The sequence below is a fragment of the Mangifera indica genome, chromosome 7 (assembly GCF_011075055.1).
Source record: "Mangifera indica cultivar Alphonso chromosome 7, CATAS_Mindica_2.1, whole genome shotgun sequence".
In the NCBI taxonomy this organism is placed as follows: domain Eukaryota; kingdom Viridiplantae; phylum Streptophyta; class Magnoliopsida; order Sapindales; family Anacardiaceae; genus Mangifera; species Mangifera indica.
The window spans coordinates 19,823,151-19,842,763 of NC_058143.1; the positions used below are offsets into that span (position 1 = coordinate 19,823,151).

General features: G+C 33.6%; 2 protein-coding genes and 1 pseudogene across 2 annotated transcripts; 2 read left to right on the forward strand and 1 right to left on the reverse strand.

Annotated features, from left to right (window-relative positions):
- Window positions 1–75: 75 nt before the first annotated feature.
- On the reverse strand, window positions 76–4,955 carry LOC123220898 (aldehyde dehydrogenase 22A1-like). The gene is given in 16 exon segments (XM_044643500.1): window positions 76–268; window positions 378–553; window positions 636–779; window positions 1,163–1,354; window positions 1,518–1,733; window positions 1,908–2,045; window positions 2,187–2,282; window positions 2,611–2,689; window positions 2,767–2,870; window positions 3,065–3,218; window positions 3,542–3,664; window positions 3,796–3,923; window positions 4,212–4,316; window positions 4,566–4,609; window positions 4,690–4,731; window positions 4,734–4,955. Coding segments are annotated over 15 exon segments (1,788 nt in total). The 5' UTR covers window positions 4,801–4,955; the 3' UTR covers window positions 76–268; window positions 378–397.
- Window positions 4,956–14,447: 9,492 nt separating this feature from the next.
- Window positions 14,448–15,948, forward strand: LOC123221911 (UPF0481 protein At3g47200-like). The gene has a single exon (XM_044644886.1). The coding sequence runs from the start codon at window positions 14,492–14,494 to the stop codon at window positions 15,863–15,865; it is 1,374 nt and encodes a 457-aa protein (XP_044500821.1). The 5' UTR covers window positions 14,448–14,491; the 3' UTR covers window positions 15,866–15,948.
- Window positions 15,949–16,307: 359 nt separating this feature from the next.
- Window positions 16,308–18,613, forward strand: LOC123220317 (annotated as a pseudogene).
- The last annotated feature ends 1,000 nt before the right edge of the window (window positions 18,614–19,613 follow it).

Below are 19,613 nucleotides of genomic sequence, written 5' to 3' on the forward strand. Positions count from 1 at the left end.
ATTGGTGGCTCTTCCCGAGCACGATTTGGGACAGTGAGCAACTGTAATTATAATTTCTAATGAAAGATAAATAGCTCGAGGAGATGGAAGTTCTATTAAATCAAATTAAAGCGCCTTCTATGGTGAAAAGTGGAAGGAATAGTTTTGAAACAGCTGAAAGCAAAACCTGAGTTCCAAGATTACTGGTTGTGTATCCCAAAAAGTGCAGTTCAAACCATCCTGATGATCGCTGCACTAAAATAAGATGGTGCATTTGATACTCCTTGTGCTGAGAAAAGAAAAAGAATAATTATAACTTCTTTATAATTGTTGAACATGGTGAGAAAAATATAGTGACAAGCACAAAGATATCCTTGCAAACAAGCTAGTAAACTCACAAGCATGTTCCCACATCAGTTCAGTCATCTTTTCTTCTACTGCCAGTGGGGGTGTTTTGCTCTGAAAGTATCTTCAACACATTGACCAATGCTCGCAACCGATCCCATATGTTCAAGCCATAAAGTGCTTCTACAAGAGATTCCTGAAAGTCAAAGCCATTCTCTGCAATAGGATACTACAATTGGAGAGCAAAAACAAAAGGTTAGAATGATAAAAGCATGATTAGAGTTTATGTAGTAAAAGCTTCACAAGCTAACCTGAATGGGCTTTGGAATAATCGTTTTGATATATGGCCACCACCTATCCTCAACAACTGCTTTGACAAGACAGCAGGCTCTCAATCCCTCTATACCAGCAAATCGTCCAAATCCACTATCTTTCACACCACCAAATGGTAGGGACTGGAAAATATTCAGGCAACTTGAGTTTAGTAATCTAATAGTCAACTTTTTGCAATTTCATTTGATTTTCACTTTAATACTAAATTTACAGTTTCCTACAAAATTAATTTAAACAGAGTAAAAAGAAAATACAAGCATGGAGAACCTGTTAAAGCAGAAAAATTTTATGGCCTTTGTACAGACCAATCATTTAAGTCTTCATTCATTAGTATTACATCCTTTCCTAAGCATTTTATCTGTTTCCTGATCATAGATGTGATTTTGTCAAACAGTTTACAGCTCAGTCACAAGGTAAAGATGGCCTGCATCATGCATTCTCTTTAAACCAAGTATTTTTGTCATCCTAAATTAAGCTACTCAAAATAAAGAATGCATTTGATTACCTGACACATATAAGTTGCTGCAAAATCATTAATGGCAGCAAACCCGCAATGTATCTGGGAAGCTATATTTTTGGCACGGCGCTGATTACCAGAGAAAACAGCACAGCCGAGCCCAAATCTTGAATCATTTGCAAGTTGCACAGCCTCTTCATCTGTGCTAAATTTCATTATTGGCATTATTGGTCCAAAAGCCTGAAAATACACACATTTAACATAAAATAAAATCAAATCTTTCTGATAACTTCTCAAAAAAAATCCTCTACATGTGAACCACCATACACAATTACTCAAATTATACTACTACGAAAATTCATGCTGAGTGTTGAATCGAACATGACAGAATGACATTTGCTACCTCTTCTCGCATTAACTTCATTGTGTGGTCAACATTCACAATCACAGTAGGAGGGTAAAATTGATCAACCGCATCATCACCAAAATGACCAAAACTTCCACGAGCAACAATTTCTGCTCCTTTCTCTATGGCATCATCCACAAGGGCCTTAAGCTTATCAGAATGCTCTATCAAGCATATGGCTCCCATATCATACTTACCAGCAAGGGGTGGACCCTGAAAACGATTATTTCGGTAATAAAATTCCAGCCCTATAGGAAACAGATTTTTTGGGCATACAACTAGTAAATATTGAAAATCAAATTCCACATAAAATCCTGTAGGCTATGATGCAGCCACAGGCAAAAGTAACATCTTCCACATGAAACATATAAGAGGTGAAGCACTCACCGCTAACACAGACTTCACGATTTTAGTTACTTGACTGAGAAAGGAAGAATAAATGTCCTTGTGGACATAAAATCTCTCTGCCCCAGCACAATTCTGTCCACTAGATTGAAGAGCTGCTCTGACAGCGATTTGAGCAACCTATGCCGAGTAAAGCAGTAAGGATTGGAAAAATTAGAAAATTAAATTAAATTGCCAGTCACAAATTTAGGTCACTATCTCAACAGTTGCTGAAAACATCCAAGTCAACAAGACATCAAAAAAGGTAGAAAGCATTCATACATGAGCCACATCTACATCATCACACACAATAAAAGCATCCTTTCCACCAAGCTCAAGTGTAACTGGGGTAAGCTTCTCAGCAGCATTTCTCATTATCTGCAGTAAATTTAACATGATAAGCAAGAAAATCACAGATAGTATGGTTGCTTCATTATCTGTTAGCAAAATATGAATAAAATATCTCTTCTCGATAAGATGTCCAGTTCCGAGCAATTAAGTGATAAAAGCCTAAAACTTACAGAACAAAATTGATATTTGTAAGCACAAATTATTAAGGTGGAAAATAAAAAATTTTCTTCCGCTTTATAGATGACATTAAGAGATCTTAAATAAAAGAATACAAATTGAAAATTCTGTTCAGCAACAGGTTCAAAAACTAAGAACAAAAATAAAAGATTCTTCTTGGATACCAATAGGATCATACCATCTTTCCAACACCAGGTGATCCAACAAAAATGATTTTATCGACTGATGACACCAATGCTTCCCCTGTTTCAGCAAACCTAGCAAGATGTATTTATTTAATGCCAGATATACAATATTGACCTCAGTGAGTATAAGAAACTTGGAAAATGCATACCCTGTGATTATATTAACCAGATTTTCTGGAGCACCAACAGCAGCTAGGGCCGCTTGAATAATACGAAAGTAGAAGCATCCAGACCAACTTGCATTTTCAGAAACCTACAGTTACAAGCATATGGTAACATGTAACAATGGCTAACTTGGATAGCGGGCACTGCACAATGATCTCCAGGATATGAAACATGATACATAAATGAGATGAATAGAAATAAATGCAGCTGCATCAGTTTCTACCCAATCTACAAGGTACTGGATGTGATGGTTAGATTGGCAGTTAGTCCAATATTGAATACCTTAAGAACAATGCTGTTCCCTGAAAATACTGCTGCCAGCATTGGATTAAAGATATTGTGGAAAGGATAATTCCATGAGACAATGGCGCCTATAACACCAAGGGGATGAAACTCTACTTTTGCTTTCTTGTGAATCATTGACCTCCCAGAAGACCTATAGACATTGCATATTGTAAAAGATAGATATTCGGTATCAAAAGCAATCAACAGAAGTAGAGTTTGCTAGTTTGAATTACAAGGAAGCTATTTAAATTTTCATGGTAGAAAATGAAATATGTAAGACTTTTTGCATTACTGGTAACACTAGAGATTAACAGAAAAAATTTAGATCACTATGTATCATAACATTTGCTGAAAATAAGACATAGGAGATTAAAATTAGTAATTCTTACGCACTTCACGAAGAAAACAGCTTCTGTTTATTCTGTCACAACGGAGATAAGAAAAAAATAAAAACAAAAAGATAGGAGGAGGTACCGATATTCAGGCTTTAGCCACTTCTCACCCTCTGAAAGAAGCCAAGTGATCTTCTCACATGTTGTCATTATTTCTCCCAAAGAGGCATCTACCATTGTCTTTCCAGTATCACGAGAGGAAACTCTAATCAAAATGATACTGAATTAGGGCATGCAGCACTCCTTAACTAGTTTGCCAGTCAGAATGACAAAGAAACAAGCTAATCCTTCCCTCAACTGTGTTTAATGAAATCCACAAAAGAACTAAAGCCTTACTCGCATATAAGCTCTTGGTGTTCAATAATATACTTCAAAAGTATCCGCAGAAACTGACGCCTTTGCTTGAAGCTACTGTTTCCCCATATTTTCTGTGCCTTCCTTGCCTGTGCCACATGCTCCTCAACCTGCACATATATATTAGATATTTGCACAACAAACAAACACAAACGTATTTATGTAAGTTTATACAGATAGTACTTGTATAGGTAAGCCATATCAATGGTCAAACAGATAGAAATCATCTGTCTATCAGGCTAGCTAAAAAAACTTCAAGGAAACTGGACCTCAATTGAAGAGCAGCAGCCATCACAATAGAACCAATTGCGACATGACAACTTTTGTACGTCTATAAACAATAGTGACATAAATTACAACGTGACAGGCAAAAAAAATCTAAGCATGGCATCACTAACCTCAGCAGGCGTCAATGCAGGGAAAAATCCCAAGTACTTCATAGTTGCAGGCTCATAGCACTGCACTTTTTTGTCCGACTGTTGTGCCCTTCCCCTAGGAGGTATCTTCACAGCAAATTGCACATAAGAAATAAGCAATTATATCTCTGATCTCAATGATGGAAACGTCAGTATACATAAAGATAAATCAGAATTGCTCATCAAGAGGACAAGCATATATATTCAATTTAAAACACCTGTGAGCATCTGTTCAACACTAAAATCAATTCATACACATTCAACATTTCCGTCCAAAAAAAAAAAGAAAAATCTGAAAAAGATAAGTACAAGAAGTTAAGATCACTAAAAGCTCACATAAATGTAACTGTTCTCCTGCGTTTGGTTGCCGTCCTCCAACACTGTAACATTATAAAAAGTAGTTTTAAAAACATTGCACACAGAAACAAAAACAAGCTGCGTTCAGAACAGAAAGGAGAACCGTCAGATGTGTCGACGTCGATGGAAGGAACATTGGGAGGATGAGCATGAACAAAAATCTACAGATAGCGTAAGCGAAAGAGAAGACGATCAACGGCCACCAAAACGCCATCGTTTGAAGCAAAGCTAGGGCTCTGGAGGCTTACTTACTTTTTGATAGATCGGATCGGTTTCAGTAGAAAAATATGCTTTCAATTTTGAAAGGAAGCGCAGGTAGAGTGACGAAGTGCGTGAGTGAGTGCTTGTGAGGGGTTGGAGTTTTTAAAATAATATATTTTCATCATTAATAAACAAACAAATCGCCCTTATAATCACAGAGATTATAATTTGGAATTGTTTTTAATCAAAATTTAATTAATCATTTTTAATAGATATATATATATATATATATATATATATATATATATATATGTTATATTAAAAATTAAACAATTATATTATTATAATATACATGATTCATAATATAATAGAAAAAGATATAAGAGTACCTTGTTTTGATTCTTCAGATTATTTCAAAAGAATAAACTTCGCAAGTTTTGAAAGAGAACCACTTTTTATTTATCTCTCCCGTATTACAATTGATTATCTCTTTTTATAGATAGGAGAATATTACTATTCTAGATTCTAATTAGTTTTGAATCCATACACATAATTAACATCAATGACTTTACACATGATTCATCAATCGACGCAAAATGATAAATATAAAACTTTACAAATAGTCTGTTGGCCGACGTAAAATGATAAATAGACAAACTTTTTATAACAACACTGGGGTATTTATTTCTCACGTATTTTATAATATTTATTTTATGGAAGTAAAGTATTTGAGTGTCGACAACATCTTAAACGTGGATTCGTTGAGTGTGGGCAATATCTTACCCCTTCATTTGTATTCCGCTTATTAAATACACGTCATGTCTTACGTGTCGATCATTTGAAGGTTGATCGAATCTCCTTTCCTCTTTTAGGCCTTAGATAATATCAAGTTTTATCTATAGAGTCCATAAAAAGTCCAAAGACATCTTTGTTTTCTTCTTCCTCAGTTGGGATTTCAACTTGGGCTTCAATGTTGGCTTCTACTTGGGCGTTAGCTTCCTGAATTAATATGAGCCGATGAGTCTCCTTTGTTGTCTCCATCAGGCTTTGTTGAGAGATATTATAGATCTTAAATCCATCAACTATCTTTTGGAGTTAACCCGATTCCCTTTTAACAGAATATCTTGAACTCTTGTGTATTCACTTGGTAGAGTTACTATAATTCCTTTATCCTTGTGAACTATAATATCCCTTTGTAGAAGTTCTTCAATTTTGGACTGGACTTGTAATAGTTTACTTATATGAATTCTTGTCCAATATCAATCCTCTTTATCAAGGTCTTTTTCTATTTGTTACAGTGCATATCGTCCCATCTAGATGTCCTCCCAAACCATTAATCTATACCATGGTTCTTCTACAACAAACTCTCATATTTGTACAAGTTGTATATCATTGTCTTCTTGGATGGAAGAAGTGATAATACAGGTGAAGGTGTGAATTTTTTTTTATCTAAAACACACAATGCTTGCTTCACCGCATCTGGTATGTGAGGGTCTATTATCGCTTCTTGTATATCTATTTCCATTGCATCTATACATCCTCTTTTTAAGAGTTGTTCACAATTTCCTCTTCTAAAGAGTTTCCAAGGAATGTGCAATTCCATAGCTTCACCTGCAAAAACAAATAGTCTTGCCAAAAGATCATTTACCTCTTTTTCTTGCCAATGGGCTACTAATGTTTCTAGCGTGACTGGATTTAGATAAGGCATAATAAAATCTATTATTTCCCTAAATATATGAGTTTTTAAAAACAATTATCTCCAAAGAATAAATCTTCCCATAAGTTCTTCTTCTTCGTAATATACCTTATCAAGTCCAAGCCAAACTAGCCTTTTTACTAACTTTTGCATTAGTTGACTAAGCTCTACTAGCCCTAAGCTAGTAGCAATAACTATTTGGCATTGAACTTCTAGGTCATCCCACAATGTCTTACTGGTTTTTGTCAGCTTAAGATTTTCAAGAAATTCAAAGCTGCCTACAGTACTTATCATCTTCTGTAGCTTTTTCTTTTTCTTTTTTTGTTTTGTAATAGTTTTATCTTCCTTTTGGGCAGTCTTAACCTTTTCAGGTTTTCCTCCAGTCTTTTTGGAGTTTTTCTTCTTATTGTTGTCTGCATTTATCTTAATTCCTTTATTTAACATAAAGTTTTTATTATTGCATTCGCTAATTTCAAAGTTCCTTTTTCTATCAAAATTAACTTTTTGTTGCACTACTAGCTTTTGTATATCCACCACACTAGCTATGCAGGCTTTCTAATACTTTGGATTTCTTCAATCAGAATTTTTCGTTTCTAGTGAATGAAAAGGTCTGGAATGGATTAATCTTTGTGATGTTACAAGTTTTTTCTATTTTTGAATATTATAGTTAGTATCCTGTATAGAAACGATATTTCCTCTTAGCACAGTGATTACTTGTTTAATAATGGTGTTAAAAGGCTCTTCCTTTTATTTTTGCATTTTCAGAGATCGCATTTTCTTGTTTGGACAATTTCTCCTTAAATGGGTTGTCAACTTGCATTTAGAACAAGAGAAGCGTATTCTAGTTTCCTTTTAATCCATTTTCTTGTAAGAGTCAAGATAAAAAGTCTACCACAAAATTAGATTGATTAGATATATATTCAATCTTAATGTTATACTCAGGAATTCAGATTTGTAATCTAATTAATCTAGTTTTGTCATCATTTAAAGGAAGTTTCATAAACGAAGGTAAATACTTTGAATATGTCTTTAAAGTAAACTCTTGACTGATTACGAATAATCGAAATCTATCAATATATTCTTTAGCGACTAAAACCTTATTCTCATAAGTAGGATAGTTAATTTCAGCTGTTAAGAATTTTTCTGATGCATATTGAACAATTCGTTCAATATTATTAGTTCCCTTGGCCTTAAGAACTCCTCCCCAGTAATAATCAGAAGCATCACTTTCTATTATCATAGAATCTGCATCTTTAGGTAAAGTTAAATATTGAAAGTTCTTGGACAAATCTTTGATCCAGATTACACAATTAGTATCTTCATTGGTCCATTCGCATGGTCCCTTGAACTTACTTTTTTTGTTAATTCATTTATAACCCTAATTAGATTCGAGACATATTCCCTCATCTAATTTGCTAGTCCAAGAAATTGTTGTAACATGTGTCTTGATTCTAGCACATCATGGAAATCTAACAATTTCTTTAAAATGTGGTCATGGAGTTGAATTCTTCCTTCTCCAAACTCCACTCCTAAGAATTTGACCTTAGTTTAGAACTATTGTATTTTTCTTTCAGATAAAATCATTCCATTTTCAAGGAACCTTTTGGTCATTTGTTGTAGATGTTTTATATGATTTTTCCTAATTCTACAAAATACTAGTGCATCATCTATATAAACGACGCAAAAATCGAATAGATCAAAGAAAAACTTTATCCATTTTCTTTTGGAATATAGATGACGTTTGTTTTAACTCAAAGGGTAAAACTAGTCATTCATATAGTCCTTTTGGACATGTAAATGTCATCAAAGATATACTTTCCTCATACATTTTAATTTGCCAAAATCATGACTTTAAATCAAATCGAGAAAAGATTTTTCCAAACTTAACTTTATTTAATAAAAGTGATTTGTTAGGTATTTTATACACATCATCTATAGTTTTAATGTTTAAAATTCTATAGTTGATAACCACCCTAGTTTTTCCTCTAATTTGATCTGTTCTATTTATCATCATAAAAGTAGGCAAAGAGTCAGGACTATTACTTTTTCTTATTAGCCCTTTAGCTAGTAATTTCAGTATTTGTTGTATAAATTCCTCTTTGTATTAGGAGAGTATTGTTGAGAGTCTGTTTTGATCCTATCGTCTAGATTTTTTTAGTTTTATTTATGTAAATATACTGTTTCTTTCCCATAGTTTTAATAGTAATTCATCAAAAGAAGGAGAAAGCTTATCTTTAAATCTTTTAATTTCTTCAAAATTTGAAGAGTATTCATAACCTTTGACTATTTCAGAGATTTCTTGTTTTCTAAAGTATGTTTTATAGGATTTCTCTTCCTCTTTCAATCCACCTTGAGAAAATTTTTGAAATATTCTTTTACAAGTCATTTTCTTATAGCTCAACTTCTATTATCCACTATTTTTCTTGAGGACTTATCAAGAATACGATGTGATTAGTTTCTTGCCTTAGCCTTTTAAGTCTAAACCATTTCTGACTTTAGCTATTTCAGGCTTTGCTAGAATAGGAATAGTATATCCTCCAAGAATAATATAGTCATTATCTTGGATAAATGACGTCACTTTTACTTGTCCTCACAGAAATGAGTTTCCAATAATAAAGTCTATCTTTAGGTAGTCTAATAATAAAACTTCCTTTAAGATGAACTTTTTCATGCTTAACAATATGGTTACATTTTGGATAAATTCTATAATCACACTTTATCCTTTATCAGCGACTGTATTCATAATAAGTTGTTCTAGTTGTTTCCGTAATTCCTGTGGAAAATAGTATCATCACTCTATACATTTTGCCGCTTTTGTATCTACTAGAATATCTAAAGAATATGGTTCATATTCAAAAAATTCCAGTTTCGCAGTGATACAAGTATCTATTGTGCTCTGTACCAATGCATGACAATGAACCTTATGATTCATTATCATATGCATTGATGAAGTATTTTCTTCTTTATATACTAGTATTTGTACAGATTTATATTCGATAATCTTCTTTATAAAAGAGTTCCTCAAAATATGACTGTCAGCATTCGAGTTGTCTATTCTTTCTTTCTCCAATATATTGATCCTTGGTACACTAGGTCATACATCTTCTCTTCTTTTAGAAATTGAATTTCTTGGTGAATACACATTCCTTGAAACTATGTTTCTTGGAATTGGGAAAGTTATGTCGACCCTATCACCAATTTTCTCAATTTTTATTCCTCGGTTTATTTCAATTCCTTGGCCATGTCAACTATCTAGGATTGATTATGGTAAGATTTATAGGAATAATCAAGTTTGATCCCGGGCAATACACTTCTGTATTTGATTGAGAGTATATTGATATAAGATTAACAAAATTCACTAATTTGTATATCATCTTATATTGAATTGATATTCTGTTACTAGATTGTAATAAATCTTCCAATCCAAAGGTATAAATTTGTAATACCATAATCCTTTTAAGGTTTGGGTCTTTAAAATGTCCATATATCCTAGTCGGATTATCCTATAAGAGTCTCCTAAAGCTAAGTTGGCATGAAATCCTTCAAATAATGCTTTAGTAAAAATGGTTCATCTCTTATCTAGTAGTGCAACTTAGACAAGAACATTTATATTACTTTGAAATAAGTCTTGTACACGAATCTGTACAACTCCTAGTTGTACATAGTGATACTTGTTATTTGCTCGTTTCACAAGTTCACGAAGCTTTAGTAACCATTCATCTTTTGACAAAATCATTTCCTCTTTATTTGATTGGGTTAAGACTACTCTAATAGGTTTTTCATATACATCTTCTAGTCTTCGAGCCTGGAATATCCATCGTGAGGTTTTTATAAATACTTCTCTTGGAGAAAGCTTTAGAATCACCCATTCATTTAGGCTTACTGATGTATCCTCATAACTAGTAGACGAGCTAATTATTAATTGTGGAATAGTCTCGGGTTCTAATGAAATGAGTTCCTCATCATTAGTGAATATATTAGAAGGCTCCTATAAATTTTTTATTCTATTCATAAAAATGTTTAACCGATGTAGAGTTGAGAGCTCTTCTTCCTATCTTGACGAATAGTCTTCATCAGTTGAAGAGTCTTCTTGTGATTCTCCAGAATATTCTGAGATTAGTTCATAAACTGATTTGTCATTCGAGTTTATCTCGTATCGTAATACAGACTCATATTCCAAAGTTCTAGTGCTAACATCTACATTAAGTAGTTTAGTACTAGCTTTTTATTTGGCCTTATCTAGGCATTTATTGGCATAGTATTTTGTGTTGCCACATATCCAACAACAATCATAGTCTTTTACACTTTTGCCTAAGGGACAAGTGGTACAATACCTCTTTACTCCTTTTTCCTTTGTTATAGGCAGAGTCTTTCTTGTCTTTTTCATAAATCTACTACGGGCAGGAAGTTAGATTTATTATAGACAATTTTTTCTCTTATAGTTTGAAAGTATTTAGGTCTAAACTTCTTCCTTCTAAAGAATTTATTCTTTTTCCTATGAGTCTTTCTACTTTGAAGATTTTTTTATTTGGTTTTACTACAACCGTACTGTCCTAGAACTCTTTAAAAATTGTAACAGCGAGCATCATCAAAATTAAACTTTTTAGCTTCTTTATCAAGTTTAGCATTGAGACACCTTGTTCTCGTGAATTGCCTTACTACTTCTATTCTTCCTCCTAAGGAATCAATTATTTGATTCTTTTCCAAAAGTAGCTTGAAGGCCTCGTTAGCCGCTTTATCCCACCCATTAGGTAACTTTGCGAAAAAGATGTTTTTCAAAATCTCTTGTATTCCTCCGAGTAATTGATAAAAATATCATTTGTATTCATAAACAAAATTTTCAGACAAACACATTTCGCAAAGTTGAAGTTTAGTTAATGCTTCTAAAACAACTACCTCTACTAGGTTTTTACTAGATATTGTAATACCTATAAATTCCCTAGAGAGCATATTGTTAAAAAAAGCAAAAATTCTTTCTCTACTTTTAAAGTCTCTCATCATATCTAAAATGTCGATACTAGTTTCTAGACTCATCCAGAAGTTTCCTACAGCTCCTTGCAATGCAGACCGTAGGAAATAATAAGTCTATCTTAGGTCAAAAGATTTGTTTTGCACATAGACTCAGTTTACAATTTCCTAATTTAAGATAGTATCAGCTACATTGCTGACACAATCTATATTGAGAAAACTTTGCTAGATGGTATTTCCACCAATCTTTATGTAGGTCTCAACGAAAATTCTGACTTTATCTTTGTACGATAAGTCATAGGAGTATATTCAAGCATTGAGATTTCTTGCAAAAATCCTTCAAAAAAGTGCAAAGGATTTTTCATTCCTTCTAAAGAATCATCTTTAACCTCAGTTTCCTTGAGATTAGAGATTACATTCTTTAGATCTTCTATTTTTGTTCCTAGAGATATCTTTTTAGAAGTGTTTCCCCTTTTAGCAATTTTATTTTATTTCTTAAGTTTCTTTTTGTAATATTTGCTGATTTTATCAGCATCCGAGAGAGTTATATCTGGAATTCTTCTTTTATCTTCCATTTTCCTTCTTCTTTAGAAATAAAATATTTCTCTTTTATTGTCTTTAAATATAGTTTTTCAACTTTGTCCCAATCGCCTTGGGACTCCTGAGCTACAAAATTTGTATATCCTGGTAGGAGACTAGGATATTTATTTTATAGGCTGGCAGCAAATTGCTTGAGTGTTTCTTTGTCTACCATACTTTTCCTCAATCAAAAAATATGTTACGTGATGTTGAAGGCTCCTCAGGATTCTGAGATTCTATGTACCAATATCTTATAACAACTTCTACTTTATCCAACCATATACTTCTCAACTCTAATTCTCTTGTCTTTATGGTTGTTATCCAAGTTGGTATAAAGCAAAATATCCACATACAACCTTGACTTAAGGCTTTGCGAACCGCGTCTAGTAACCTTTTTACCCCTAACCACTCCAAATAGTCTTGTCGAATGTTTGGATTCCCATTACAGAGATTAAGAGTACATTGTTTGATCACTTGTTCAATATATCCTTTAATTGGATTCAATTGTTCTATATCACTGAGGGTTAGTGACATAGGGCCTCTATATTTGTGATAGTATTCGAAAAGCCAAAATTATTAGTCAGTTTTACGTGTCTACCTATTTAACAGAATAGTAAAAATATGTTCTAAAGCTATAATCCTTTGTTGATCAGAGTTTATTTTAGAAAGAGATTTTTCTACTCTAGTAAGAGATTTTTCTACTCTAGTTAGCTCTTGACTTACTAAAAATACATGATAAATCGTGTTTTCATTTAGATCATGGAATTGAAAATAAGTTTGTTATTGGTTTATTGAATACCGTTATAGATAAGTTTGAGAATCTTAATCTCAAGATAGAAATAATTGTGTATATATATATATATATATATATATATATATATATATATATATATATATAAGGGCTTATCAAACTTTGAGACTGGCAATGCAGTACTGTAGCATTTGGTAGTTGAAGGATAATTGTCGTTGAAGCCTTGGCAGCCCTAACTTGTATTTATGAATGACAATTTAGCTAAGTGTTGGATGGATACATATAGTAACGTATCATTGACCATCCTCCCATGTCTTTCATTCTCTACATATCTTCTAAACTTGTATATATTAAATTATTTTTAAAATTTTAAATTGTTATAAATATATTATAATACTTTAATAAATACTCTATTATATTTATGGGGATAGAAAGAGAAAAATTTTTTATCGTCCCGGTATTAGGGATAATGGGATAGGAAAAAGTCTCTTTTGTGAAATTAAAGATAAATGTTAAGATATTTGACCTCTCTTCACCCTGTTATCATTTCTAATTGCAAAGAGTTGATAGTCATAACATCTATACATAATAATTGTTTGTATTTGATTAGTTCACGGCAAAAATCTTATAAAAATAGTGTTATACAATTTATTTTTTTTTTTTCGATTTAACCCATAGATATGATTCTTAGTAGTCATTAGCAAATATGCATTGCTCTAACTTACAAACCACCGGACAAGCCTTCCACAAGACATGTTGTTAACCTGGAAGCTAAGTAGACAGGAAACAGAAAACAAATCCTTCATGATTATCATAATTTAAATAATTGTTTCCTATGGTCAAAAATCATCATCCTCAGTTTAATTGATCACAATTAAAATACAATTATTTCCCTATAATATTAAGACTACAGGACACAGAGTCATGTCGTTAGCTATTACACTACATTAGACAATTGCATGTGCTAACTCCAACCAATATAAATTTTGGACAGTGGGTAAAGGGAAGGGAAAAGAGACAAGCTAAGCACACAAGCGTATCTTTGCATTGTTTTACCCTGCTTATTTTGTAATCTTGCATTATTGTGATAATATCAACATTAAATTTTCCGATTGAACCACGTAAAGCTGGTGTATCTATTCCTTCCATATGCTTGCATCCGAATCCAAGAAATTCCGTGTATACGTCTAGTTAGTGCAAACTTACCAACAAATAGCTTCTCAACCTGAATTCTTATCATATATGTTATCAATATCTGTTTTTCACTACAGTAATACTACCACTGTTACTAGTTCTTAAACTCTCTCTGAAGTATACAATTCAGCTCCGCTTTTGTAGCACTTAAGATACAGATGCTTTGTTTGAGTTCAGCAATATGCTTTCAGATGAATTTACAGTAGGGCAATGGAAGGAAACCTTTACAGGTTCTGTTTTTATTCGTTACAAAAGTTCATTGGTCTCTTACCAATCTGTGCAAGTAATCTGGGATTCGTTTCAGTTCTGTGTGAAGATATATACCAACATATGGCTTCTCTTGAATCAACTGTTTTGATGTGGGTTGGAATTCATTTGAGCTAAAAGGCTACTACTGCAAGGTACATCAATTGTTTTCTTTCTTTTTCTACCAGATTTGTATGCAATAATTCATGTTTAGCAGCTGATATTTATGAACCTTTACTTGCAGAAATCACAAACGCACCTCATCTGCACATGGGGATGGAGAGCAGCAATGGCAGAAGTCAATTTTCCATTGAAATTTCAGAAGATAATCAGGCTCTTATAACGTCTCTGAAACAAAATATGGAAAAAGCATCTTATGCGGGTTGCATTTGCAGAGTCAGCCCGGAAATTTCAGGGGAGAACAGAAAGGCATTTGTCCCTGTTAAAGTCTCCATTGGCCCTCTCCACAAGGATTTACATAAGAACATGGAAAATCACAAATTGCGCTACTTGTATTCACTTCTTAATCGGAGCCCAAACGAAGAAGCAGGGCTGGATAGTTGTGTGCAAGCGCTGAAAGAGCTGGAGGCCAAAGCAAGATCCTACTACGCAGAAGATTTAAACCATATCATAAGTGATGATTTTGTGAAGCTGATGTTGATAGATGGAGGCTTCATAATTGAGCTCTTTTTGAAGTGTTCTGTAAAAGGTTTAAAGCGAAGAAGCGATCCCATTTTCTCCACTCCTGGATTGCTCTTTGAATTGAGATGTGACATGATTCTGCTAGAAAACCAGATACCCTTCATTGTTCTTCAGAGATTGTTTCAAATTGTGCCAATGCCTAAGCAATGTAATCAATCTCTCACCGATCTCGCCTCTCGCTTCTTCAGAAATATGATTCCAGGAGACTATAAACTTACTCGTGAGAAGTTTGGCCAAGAGGGAAACCACTTACTTGACTTGATCCGCCATTGTTTTCTCCCAACAATTCCAAGAATCAGTGTGAAGAAAGACGCCGTACGGCACTGTCTTCCAAGCGCAACGCAGCTGCAAGAAGTAAGGGGAGTAAAGTTGAAGAAGGCAAGAACAGAAAATTTACTAGACATCAAGTTCGTCAATGGAGTCCTTGAAATCCCTCCTCTGCAAGTGCACGTTTACACAGAAAATCTCCTGAAAAATCTCATTGCATTTGAGGTATTGTGTCCATGTGCTAATACACAGCTAGTTACCTCCTATGTCCTCTTCATGAGAAAGCTGATTCGCTCAGAAAAGGATGTGGAATTGCTTAAACAAGCGGGCATTTTAAGAAGCATTGAAGATGAATATGAAGATGAAGATGAAAACAAGGAAGATGATGGTTGTGACGAGAGCAGTACGCTTTTCAGATTGTTTGAGAGTTTTAAGAAGACTGAAGTGACTGTGAAGGACTCCTATTTTAATGAGCTCTGTGAACAGGTGAATGGATATAAAGCACCCAGCTGGTTTGTGTGGTTCATGAAGACGAAAGGGAGGAGTAACGACGCTCATGGGAAGAAGGATGCTGCTTTTCCCTTTGCTCTGATCTCTGTCGTTGCAGTTTTATTGGTTGTTCTCATCTTCTTGGGAACTCTTTTCTCTGCAATGTCATTCTTCTCCAACCATTAGTTTTTAAGGAGATCCATGGTGAAAAAAGTAATAAGATTTTGCTTTGTTTTGTAAAATTTCAATCGTGATAGGATATTTATTTTTATTAGGGTTATATTCGAATCGAATTAAATCAAACTTGAATATGGGTTAGCTCGAATTTAATTCGGATGTATTATGATTAACTTAAACTAATATTTAGTTTGAATTTAGTTTGTTTTAATATAGAGAATAATTCGAATGAGCATAACTCAAGGAAAAGATAAAGATAAGACGCTGTCAATCTTCATGATATTGAGATTGTAATACAAAATATTAATAGGTAAATCTTCATAAATTTTAGCCTGACCAAAGAGACACGAGTAACTTAAAACGAATGTGTTACACTTGAAATAAAATAAAATGAATATCCAATTTGATTTCTTGAGACAAAGACTCCTCTACTTTTACACCGACAGATTTCATCAAGCACCATAATTCTAACCAATATCCCCATCCAACGGCTCCAAAAACTTAAAGACAATACACCCGAATCTAAGCAGTCAGTCTCACCAGCCCCTCTTTGAATCTGGTTCTGATTCAATTCTCTCCCGGAAAAAGGCTCTTTAGTTGGGGCCTATCGTTTACAATTCATTGCAGATCTCAGATCAAAGTCCCAGAAAGTGAAGAAAGAAAGAAAGGGAGAAAAATGGGAGACAGGAGACTTGGTGTAGCGGTTGACTTCTCTCCATGCAGCAAGAAAGCGTTGAAGTGGGCTGTGGATAACATTATTCGTGACGGGGATTATCTTATTCTTGTGACCGTTCAGCCCGAAGGCTTTTATGAGCAAAACGAGATGCAGCTTTGGGAAGCCACCGGTTCACGTAATCATATCTCTCTTGCAAAATTATATTTTACATTCGTATGTTTTAAGAATTTATAATTAATTGTAAACCGCTGTTGGTGAAGATTTGAAAACTCAAACGCCGGTTTAGAGACCCGGGTTTGACTCCACACTCTTTCAAATAGATTTAATGTACACTTTAGCGTCTTCTGATAATGTTGTATTGAAGAAGGAGGCCTTGACGGTTGGTTACCAAATTAATCTCCCCGGGTTTATTAGTCCTAGGATGGATTAATCTCTTCGAGGTTTATTAGTCCTACGATACTCCCGTGTTTCAAGCGGGAGGCCCTGACTACATATGGATTTAGTACATACTATTGAAGTGTGAGGTCTTGATGATTGGTGGCTGGATTAATCTATTCAAAGTTTACTGTCTTAGTGTTCGAACATGAGAATTCTTGCTTTATTTTATTTTATCAGGCAAGATTAGGTACATGAGAATTCTTGTTTGATAATATTATTAATACAGCTTTGATTCCTCTGGTTGAGTTTTCCGATCCTGTTGTGCTGAAGAAATATGGAGTGAACCGACCCTGAAACATTGGATATTCTCAACACTCTGGCCAGGCAAAAAAAGGTGATTTTTTTTTTTTTTTGAAAGTTGATTCATCTTTGAAATGTCAGGATTTCAAGACTAATAATAATTGTTAAAATTGGCTACCACTTCATCTATAAGGCGCACACATGCCTATTGGTCCAGTTACCTGTTTCCAGTGAGCAGACTTGGTGGGTTTGAGCTTAATGTGTGTTAAAATTTCTCTTAGAAAAAGGAATTCTAATGAGGTTTATTTTGGTAATAAGAATCTTATTATAATTTGTTTCTAGTATATAAATACATTCTCGTGACTCTGCTTAGAGTGAAACAGAATAAATTACGTGTGTTTGTTTTATTAATTCCATACAGTCTCTAGTTTTTTCAATAATATTATTATCATGTCATATTATTGAATTAACCAAGATTGTGAAATGTGGGCAGGTGGTGGTTCTTTTGAAGATATATTGGGGTGATCCTCGTGAGAAGATATGTGAAGCTATTGAAAAAATTCCTTTGAACTGTCTTATCATCGGAAACAGAGGGCTTGGAAAGATCAAGAGGTTGGTTTTTATAACTATCTTGCTCACAAGTTTAAATTGATTCTTTTTCTTTCTGGGTTGCTTTCTAATTTTGTTTCTTCATCTTCTGGTATTCTGCTTTCTCAAAGCTCTGCTGTTTGTTCCTATTGGAATCAATGGCTCCCATTCAAGTCAATGGTTCATCTAATAGGGATTTCTGTGCTTGGTTAACGTATTTGCAAAATATGGACTTTGGGGGCCATGATGTGATTCCAGCTTATAATTTTTGACTTCTTGTTCTTGAAAAGTAAACGTTTTGTGTGGAAAATTCCAACAAAAGAATAGATTGGCCAAAGTTTTCAATGCCCTTTAGTTCAAGCAATGTTTTCTTACACCGGTTCGGGTATTGACCCGATCTAGAGATCAATTTAAGTATATGTGGTTAGATCGGGTTTTAAAGTTTCTTTGCGGAGAAAAGCTTTTTAGAGACTCTTTCAGCTGATAGTATCTTGTTTTGGGATTTAATGAGCTATCATATTTTCTGGTTTTGTATTTTTTCAGGGCTATTCTGGGCAGTGTAAGCAACTATGTGGTGAACAATGGCTCCTGCCCTGTTACTGTAGTGAAGGTGGATCATGAAATATAATTTCTTCATCATTTCTGCTCAAAGAATAAGTGCATTTGAGTTGGATTTCTTATATGGGCAAGAAGTCTAAGACTCAAAAATTTGCATATACATGTAGAATCTCATGAAATAACTTTGTTTCTTTTAATATTACCTTCTTTATCAATGCCTGAGAAAAATTGGGAGTTAATGGCCATGATTTGACATACCTTCGTTTGCCATTGAATATTTTAATGTCTCTCCACACACACACACACACACACACACACACACACACACACACACACACGAAGTATTATATAAAATATTAGAGAGTAAAATTATGTGAAGTAAGAATGTGCTTAGCTAGTAAATAGGCAAATGATTAAAAAAAATGAAAAATACAATGGATAATGAAAAATATATTTATAAAATTTAATTATAGAATTTAAACACAAAAATATGTACTATGCATTATATGAGTTTATTGCAATACATTGAGAATAATACATTCTGAAAAAGGCAACAATTTGTAAGGTTATATTCAGTTTATCATTAGACATTAAATTGTAGTAGCTCAAATATATAACATCATAATTTTTTTAATTTTACACCAATAAAAAGATTTACTAATAATAATTTCACCTTTATCTTTTATCTTAACCTGGTCATCAATAAGAATAAGAATTTAATAGTGAAAAATATAAAATATAAAAATACAAGATATTTCTATTCTGACCCAAATAAAAAAAAAAAAAACTAATTATCACTACTTCAATTGGTTTTAAAACTTTATATAAAATGAAGTCAGAGAAAAATATTCGAAGATACAGTAGTATAATATGATATATAATATGACAAACATAAAAATGCCTTTTATATGTTTTGGATTCAAAATTATTAGGGAATGTGTTTCTTCACAGTAAAATACATCCCACTACTCAACTACTCCGCTGTCAATGATATATGATATGAATATGAATATGTATATGCCGCTACCTTCTTCCACGAAGTTGATCCAGAACGACCACAAACTTGAGTTGCATCTACTATCTTTCGCCTGATCAACAGCCTCATACTTTCCAGCCACAGGCGCTTGCTGTTTGTGGCTTCTCCGGCCTGCCGTTGTTCCCACCTGAGAGCAGTAGAATTGCGTCTATCAGCGGCTTGATCCCGGCCACTACTATTTTCACTACTGTTACCTCGCCTTCCATGAAAAATATCTCAGC